Source organism: Denticeps clupeoides, chromosome 1 (genome assembly GCF_900700375.1).
Source record: "Denticeps clupeoides chromosome 1, fDenClu1.1, whole genome shotgun sequence".
In the NCBI taxonomy this organism is placed as follows: domain Eukaryota; kingdom Metazoa; phylum Chordata; class Actinopteri; order Clupeiformes; family Denticipitidae; genus Denticeps; species Denticeps clupeoides.
This window is the reverse complement of record NC_041707.1, coordinates 693,882-702,700: the sequence shown is the minus strand read 5'-3', so window position 1 is coordinate 702,700 and position 8,819 is coordinate 693,882. Positions and strand designations below refer to the sequence as shown.

At 46.5% G+C, this 8,819-nt stretch overlaps 1 protein-coding gene across 2 annotated transcripts; it reads right to left on the bottom strand.

Moving 5' to 3' along the window:
- Positions 1-126: 126 nt before the first annotated feature.
- Positions 127-6,596, bottom strand: coch (coagulation factor C homolog, cochlin (Limulus polyphemus)). 2 transcript variants are annotated; one of them, XM_028969536.1, is made up of 12 exons: positions 6,474-6,596; positions 6,135-6,186; positions 5,995-6,039; positions 5,748-5,904; positions 5,497-5,630; positions 3,428-3,493; positions 3,300-3,353; positions 3,020-3,167; positions 2,815-2,918; positions 2,366-2,592; positions 1,311-1,830; positions 127-1,236 (listed from the first exon to the last, which is right to left on the bottom strand). In XM_028969536.1, the coding sequence occupies exons 2-12, from the start codon at positions 6,166-6,168 to the stop codon at positions 1,064-1,066; spliced, it is 1,662 nt and encodes a 553-aa protein (XP_028825369.1). In that variant the 5' UTR covers positions 6,169-6,186; positions 6,474-6,596; the 3' UTR covers positions 127-1,063. The 2 variants fall into 2 exon arrangements, with proteins under 2 accessions (XP_028825369.1, XP_028825361.1); XM_028969528.1 differs by having other exon boundaries at positions 6,393-6,510.
- Between the last annotated feature and the right edge of the window lie 2,223 nt (positions 6,597-8,819).

The window sequence follows — 8,819 nt, the reverse complement described above, 5'->3', positions numbered from 1 at the left end:
TGCTTAACAAAGTTTTTTTTTTTTTTTTTTTTTTTTTGTGTAATGCATGATTAATAAAATAAAGTATTTTTTCTAGTCTTCCAAAAAAGGAAAAAAAAAAAAAGGTTCTGATCAGTTTGCAAGTTTTTGATGAGTTTTGTAATGTTTTTGATTTACAAACTATGAATCAGATTTTAAAGATTGTATCACATAGCAGAATACCGCTGTTGAAAAGTAATGTATATAAAATGTCTATAATAAATATTAAATGGTGTACCTGTACAGACCATCCGACCTCTGACCTGCTTTATTTGGATCAGACACACAAAAGTTTTCTTGAGTTGGGGACCCTCGTTTTGACCTTTTTTGAATGTCGATTTCCTGGCGAAACTCAACATGAAGGGAAGTTTTTCCTGGGGCTTTGAATTCCAATTTCTACGAATAAATAGCGCCAAGTAATCATGTTATAATAAACGAGGGGCGTAAAAATATTTGCCTTTTATTGAGTGAAAAGTAATAAATTATGACAGAAATATACAATCGTTACATGCCCCCCCCCCCCATCCAATGCTGTTTGTCTGCAGAATGTGGAAGAAAATCAAGCCTGCAAATGAACACAAAAAGTAATGGATCGTCCGTCATACAATTTTACAAACAATTTCCTTCTAATAGAGCATTTGGTTTCATTTTGCATTATGTATAATAGTCTAAAATATGATATTTTAACCATGTGGTGCTGGTTCATGCAATCCAGAGGGATCCCAGTCTATGGTTATTACTGCATTATTCAAACACGTTAAGGAATTTCGACTTTTCCTCCTCCTCTGTGTTGCTGCCCGATGCAGAATTTTCAAGCATTGCAATCATATATATGAAGCATATCAGCAAAACGATGAATACAACGACTCCAAAGCGGCTCATTTACAGAAATATATTACAGTGGTGGCTGGCACATCACATCAATTCATTTCCTGGCATCTACTCGCCACATGCAGGGACCAGACCGGAACGCCGGCGCAGCTACGACCTACTGTTCTACAGGCAGAGATGCAGCTGGAAATAAAGAGCCCAGAAGGTCCCGGCGCTAGTTGGCGTCGGTGAAGTCCCTGCAGATGGCCCTGACCAAGGTCTGCTGGAAGTTGGCCAGGCCGCTGAACTCCCGCGTGAAGAAGGTGTGGCTCTCCTTCGGCTCCGACGCCATGGAGCGCAGGTCGTCCAGCGGGGCCCAGGCCACGCCCACCGAGAAGACCGTGATGCCTGCATGGGGGGACGGGAACGTTCACGCCGCTGGCTTCACGCGCGGATTATGAATAATGGGAAACAGGAATGACCTTCTTTATGCGCGGCCCGAGCCGGTCCCCTCACGTCGTCGTACGACTGGCCGTCCGTCACCACCACCAGGAAGTTCCGGCCGGCGGAGCCGGGCCGCCGCTTCTGGAACAGGTTCCTGACGGCGTAGGTGATGGCGTCCCCTGTGGCCGTCCCCCCGCTCATGTACGGGATCCGCCGCAGCGCCTGCAGAGCCTGCTCCTTGGTGGTGTGGTCGTTCAGGCCGAACTCCAGCCTCTGGTCGTAGGTGAACTGCACCGCGCCCACGCGGGCGCCCACGTCCGACACGTCGAAGCTGCGCGCCACGGACGCCACGAACTCCAGGACCGTGCGGAAGTTGGCCTCGCCCACGCTGCTGGAGCCATCGATGAGGAAGCCGAGGTTGACGGCGTTGTAGCAGGTCCGGCTGCACAGCATCTGGTCGATGGTGCAGAGCTTCTGGCCCAGGGGCTTCACGAACTTGGTGGTGGTGAACCAGCTGGGCATGGTGAAGGAGAAGAACCCGTTGTCCTTGCACACGGCCTGTCACATCAACACACACGCGGACAGCACAATAATACGTTACGAGGTGTAGATGTCCAGTGGGCTCATCGTGTCATGCAGGGGGTTCCATGTCGGACGAACTCTGCTAATTATACACGGCCGTACTGCCATCTCTGTGGTAGGCCAAGAATGCACGGATTCTCGTATCTACTACCGAATTGGCGTGTTGCGGGGCCTTCTGTAGCCTCACATGGACCATCTTTCTCCATTTTATGGGGCAGTGGTGGCCTAGCGGTTAAGGAAGCGGCCCCGTAATCAGAAGGTTGCCGGTTCGATTCCCGATCCGCCAAGGTGCCACTGAGCACCGTCCCCACACACTGCTCCCCGGGCGCCTGTCATGGTGCCCACTGCTCACCAAGGGTGATGGGTCAAATGCAGAGGACACATTTCACCGTGTGCATCGTGTGCTGTGCTGCTGTGTATCACATGTGACAATCACTTCACTTTAAATTTGGTCAAGATGCTGTGAGGCTTTTTGTTACCTGCTGACCTGTTCTGCACGTGTACTTGTCACCTTTTTAAAGAAGTCTGGGTCCTTCACCATGTTCAGCTCCTCCGGACTTGGTTTGGCCACCGACACGATGAACACGTTGATGCCCGACTCTCGTGCCAGAACTGCGGCTTCGTCCAAACTGTCGGAGGGCCAGCCGTCCACAATGGCCACGATGATGCGGGGGTGGCCCCGCCGGACACCCAGCTCCGGGCTGAAGAAGGTCTCCACCGTGTGGGTGATCGCTTTGCCTGCAGGGAAAGTCAGATGAAGACCCCTCACAGACCCTCCACCCTCCAACTTGCCGAATGAACAGAAACCGGCAGACGTGGTTCAGAATCCCCGGTTTCGTCCAAAACGAACTTCATCATATGAACGAAATCGATTTCATTTCATCAGACTTGCAGTTATATAAACCTTACATTATACATGTTATTACAGTTTATTGTTAATAATGTTCAGCAGTGTCACACCTGTGTTGGTGTTGCCTCCCATGAACGCGATTTCTTTTATGGCAAAGACCACATCTTTGGGTTGAGTGTAGTTGGTCAGGTAGAATTCTGTCCGTGGCATATCGCTGAGACATAGATACATAGATCACACTCACTCTCACATTACACACACACACACACTCACACACACACACACACACACAGGCACACACTAGGGGGCGTTTACCTGGCCTGCACCACCCCCACGTGGGGACCGTGCTCCCCCACCCGCAGCATCAGCGCCAGCTTACTGGCGAAGCTCTTCTGCAGGTTGAAGCGCCGCTGCCCGATGTTGTGGCTGCTGTCCAGTAGCAGGGCAACGTCCACCTGGCAGTCTGGGACAGTTTCACCGAGTTTACTCGTCTTTTACTCACCATTATTACTCACTATCCGCCATTATTATGTACAATTGCTTCGTCTGTAGATCATTGATGTGTGTGTGCTTGACAGCGTCTGAAAGTTCATACCCCGGTTGCCCTGGCTTGTAGGCTTCTTTAAGATCTTCTTCACTGTTTTCTTCACTGAAAAATACACACCAGTCAGTGCTCTGTAGCAACTTCCGTCAAATAGAAGCTGACAGTGATGCACTACCAACCTGCTGCAGATGGGGGCGCTGCTGTACTGGTGTGGCTGGACACTTCCTGTGGGGGACTGACCCATTCTGACCACAGAGAAGACATTTCAATCTAGCAACTCTGATCATAGGCTCACGTTCCGCTCAATTCTTCCGTCCAGCATCCTGTATTAGTCTGACTGCTATCTATACAGTGTTGCCAGAGCAAATACACTACAGGACAAAAGTCTGGACACCTTCTCATTTTCTGTTTTCTTTATCTTCATGACCATTTACGTTGGTAGATTCTCACTGAAGGCATCAAAACTATGAATGAACACATGTGGAGTTATGTACTTAACAAAAAGTGGAGACCTGACCTCCACAGTCACCTGAACCCAATCCAGATGGTTTGGGGTGAGCTGGACCAACAAGTGCTAAACACCTCTGGGAACTCCTTCAAGACTGTTGGAGAAGCATTTCAGGTGACGACCTCTTGAAGCTCATCGAGAGAATGCCAAGAGTGTGTAAAGCAGTAATCAGAGCAAAGAAACTAGAATATAAAACATGTTTTCACTTATTTCACCTTTTTTTGTTAAGTACAGAACTCCACATGTGTTCATTCATAGTTTGTCTATGGTAAGGTGAATGGTAAAGTCTATGGTAAGGTGAATGGTAAAGTGAATGGTAAAGTCTATGGTAAGGTGAATGTTAAAGTGAATGTAAAGTGAATGGTAAAGTCTATGGTAAAGTGAATGGTAAGGTGAATGGTAAAGTCTATGGTAAAGTGAATGGTAAGGTGAATGTTAAAGTCTATGGTAAGGTGAATGTTAAAGTGAATGTAAAGTGCATGGTAAAGTCTATGTTAAAGTGAATGGTAAGGTGGATGGTAAAGTCTATGGTAAGGTGAATGTTAAAGTGAATGTAAAGTGCATGGTAAAGTCTATGGTAAAGTGAATGGTAAGGTGAATGGTAAAGTCTATGGTAAGGTGAATGGTAAAGTGAATGGTAAAGTCTATGGTAAGGTGAATGGTAAAGTGAATGTAAAGTGCATGGTAAAGTCTATGGTAAAGTGAATGGTAAGGTGAATGGTAAAGTCTATGGTAAGGTGAATGGTAAGGTGAATGGTAAAGTCTATGGTAAGGTGAATGTTAAAGTGAATGTAAAGTGCATGGTAAAGTCTATGGTAAGGTGAATGGTAAGGTGAATGGTAAAGTCTATGGTAAGGTGAATGTTAAAGTGAATGTAAAGTGCATGGTAAAGTCTATGGTAAAGTGAATGGTAAGGTGAATGGTAAAGTCTATGGTAAGGTGAATGGTAAGGTGAATGGTAAAGTCTATGGTAAGGTGAATGTTAAAGTGAATGTAAAGTGCATGGTAAAGTCTATGGTAAGGTGAATGGTAAGGTGAATGGTAAAGTCTATGGTAAGGTGAATGTTAAAGTGAATGTAAAGTGCATGGTAAAGTCTATGGTAAAGTGAATGGTAAGGTGAATGGTAAAGTCTATGGTAAGGTGAATGTTAAAGTGAATGTAAAGTGCATGGTAAAGTCTATGGTAAAGTGAATGGTAAGGTGAATGGTAAAGTCTATGGTAAGGTGAATGGTAAGGTGAATGGTAAAGTCTATGGTAAGGTGAATGTTAAAGTGAATGTAAAGTGAATGGTAAAGTCTATGGTAAAGTGAATGGTAAGGTGAATGGTAAAGTCTATGGTAAGGTGAATGGTAAAGTCTATGGTAAGGTGAATGTTAAAGTGAATGTAAAGTGCATGGTAAAGTCTATGGTAAAGTGAATGGTAAGGTGAATGGTAAAATCTATGGTAAGGTCTATGGTAAGGTGCATAGTAAAATTCATAGTACATGGGGTGGCAGTATCTTAATGGGCTAAAACAACTGGCCATGAACCAGAAGAACATTTAAAGAACACATTCAAGGTTCAAACTCCATTTATTACCATCGTGTCCCTGAGCAGGACACTTAACCCTGAGTGTCTCCAGGGGGGACTGTCCCTGTAACTGGATAAGTGCGTCTGATTTAAAAGTCCTGTTCTGATCATGCTCCACTTTGGGGACTGAGAGGGATTTTTTTAAATCGTTGTAAAGTGTCGCCCCCTACTGGTCACTGTGAAGGACGCCGTCCACCGGGCCAGCGGCTGGGACTGGACCCCGTTAGAGGTGGAGCTGAGGTAGTTGGTTCTTCCCGGCAGCTTGTGGACCATCAGGGTCCCTCCCGACTCCCCGATCACCCCCCTGGGACACAAACCACTTCATAAAACACGAATTCACATCATTTCATGTGCAACAGATAACTGAACAGTTTTATGAGCCATAATCTAGACAGAATCTTTTGATGATCGTATTTCGTACCGGTGCATCGCCGCTCCGCACACGCTGGACACCGCGGCGTAAACCCCGGTACCGAACACCGACGGCCGGTACTGGGCGCAGTGGGCCGGGCACAGGAGCAGCTGGCGGGTCTCCACCAGGTCCGCACCGCGGGTGGCGCAGGTGACGGGGACCGGGACTGGGGAGGTGGCATCACGGACACTTCAATATCATCATTATCATCATCATCATCATCATCATCATCATCATCATCTTTATACACATTTACCGCTGCTCTCGGATCCAGCGGCTCCGCATATTAGTAACAGGACGCCTGAGCGAAGAGGAAATCATGTCAGAACATATTAATACATAATAATAATAATAATAATAATATTAATAATAATAAGTGTTAGAATGAACTCGTACCCAACAGACTGAGTCCAGCGAGCCAGGCCTGCATGGTGAGGTTATATTAAACCTGAGAAGGAGGAGAAGCTTTACATAAAGCACAATATTATAACAGTGAGAGTAATTCTTAAAAATATATCAATTAAGAAATCGAGGAAGATGGTAAAACAGAGGAAGAGTGAAAAAGAATAATACAAATAAAGAGGAAAACGATTATCCAATCTAAAATAATATGATAGTGTATATAATAAACGAGTATTTATAATGTATACGGACCAACGGCCGGTCAGATTCGAGCAGAAGGGCCGCAGCTCTCAGGTCCACAACACACACACACACACACACTCACACACTCACACAGGGAAAGAAGCGCTATTCCTTCAGCCGCGGATGCTGAGCCTGAGTCCAGCTCCGAAGCCCCCTCCTCTTTAAATAATGACCCTCACGTCACCGGGCGTGGCCCCGCCCATCCGCAGGTGGCCCCGCCCCCAGGTTATTAATGTTCAGAGGTAGATGGGGGGTGGCGGCTGTGGTAATGATGTTCAGTAGTTTTCACGGAGGGGACGGAGAGGAAGTATCTTTTATTCAGGACGGATTTTCGGGACGGAGGGTCAGGGCGGAGATATAAAAACAATCACACACACACACACACACACTCACATTGCCCTCCACGTGAGAAGATGTTCTCGCTCCACTTGCCCCGTCATCACCTTGGAGCCCAGTCAGTCACACACCAACACCACCCCACACTGAAACGAGTCCCCTCTGGTCCCTCTGTCCTTCCAAGGACGCGCTTCGTACCTCCCCCTCCTCTGTCCGAGTTGGGGGGTTTATGTCAGAGTCTGGATTCTGTGTGACATGTTGGAGAACTCATGTGACGTTCGGTGATGCCAGATATCGCGGCACAGCCGCATGCATTGTTTGATGTGACAGCTGCAGACCTCACAAAAACCTGGCACCCTGGGTCCTGTCAGGACGCTCGCTGTATGACCTTTAACCTTTTGAACTGATTCCAATCTACTGGAATATTCTATATGGGCCATAACTTTTGTTTCGTTGACCAAAATCATATAGACTATGCAACTGTACATATTTGCTCAGCCCACTTTAGCCGCCATTACGGAGTCATTTGGACAAACGTAAACATTTGAATTGTATTTATTTAGCACAGTTCACCTCAGTGCAAACACATTCACTTACAGTAGCTGGAATTCTATTAAAACTGCACACTTGTTGCTCCAAAAAGCTCTGGTGGCACCAAATTATACACACAATCTAACTGCAATCCCTTTTATTAAAAAAAACCCACTACACAATACACAACTGACATAAGCACAACATGACCAATAAAAACCAAACTGTTTTACTAAATACACATGGACATGTACTAGACCGGGTTTCTAGAAATCTTCAGATTCAGAGATTATACAGCGAGGAGCTATAATACAGGAAGCAGCTGGGAGACGTAGGTGCCAGTTATGCCTTCAGGATTTATGGAAATGCAGATAGAAGCAAAATGTGACTGCATACTGGTTATATTTACAGTACGTTGAAGAGGAGGAAGTGAGGACCAACCCAGCTATTCCTGAAACCCAGATGAGGAATTCATAAACAGAGGAGCCTGTAGGCATGATTAGCAGCTCTCATTTATGTAATTTCCTCATTCTGGACGATTGAAACCCCCTCCTGTCAGAACGTCCCACACCCAGGTGAAGCACAGTCGTGGACAAAGGGTTTGAGAATGACAACAACATACTCCAGAATGTAATGAAGAGCGATCAGATTAATTTAAAGTCCCGCTTTACCATGAAAAGGAACTCATCTCTGCCACAAAAGTGTCTGCTGGGATTATGTCAGTGATCCTCTCATTAATTTTTTCAAACTTTTCAAAAGTGAAGCGATTGTCACATGTGATACACAGCAGCACAGCACATGGTGCACACAGTGAAATTTGCCCTCTGCATTTAACCATCACCCTGAGTGAGCAGTGGGCGGCCATGACAGGCGCCCGGGGAGCAGTGTGTGGGGACGGTGCTTTGCTCAGTGGTACCTTGGCGGCTCGGGATTCGAACCGGCAACCTTCTGATTACGGGGCCGCTTCCTTAACCGCTAGGCCACCACTGCCCGTGTTGAGGAGCACAACACGGTGTTAAGGAGCACAAGTCTGGAGATCATTCTGTCTTGCAGACTGGATGCTTTAAAAGTCCCCTGACATGAAAAATGTGACTGTGAGATGATTGAACATTAATACGAGTCCCCCAGCCTGTCTACAGTCCTGCAGTGGCTAGAAATGGTGGTCGGTGTAAAGAGTGTTTTTGTCGTCCTGCTTCATCGTTCAGAGAGCCGCAGCTCAGACAGTCGGATCTGGAATTTGTCCCCTTATGACATCATAAGGGGAAAGGTTACCTCCCGTTTCTCATGCTTTTCCCACCCGCCCCGAAAACATGATCTCCACCCACAGTCATGGCTTCCAAACGTGTGAAGTATTGCAGTTGCTCAGTGATTGGATGTAAAAATGAACACAAATAAATTTTTTAGTTCAGTCACGCGGGACTCTGAAGAACCGGTATGGACACGGCTTCCTGTTTGTGATGTAATTTCCACGAATGCCTGCTCACTTCTGTAGGCCACTCTCCTCTTCATCCCGCCTCTCTCCTCATTAGCAATTAAAGCTACAGACACCGAAACGCGAGGAGAAGACTT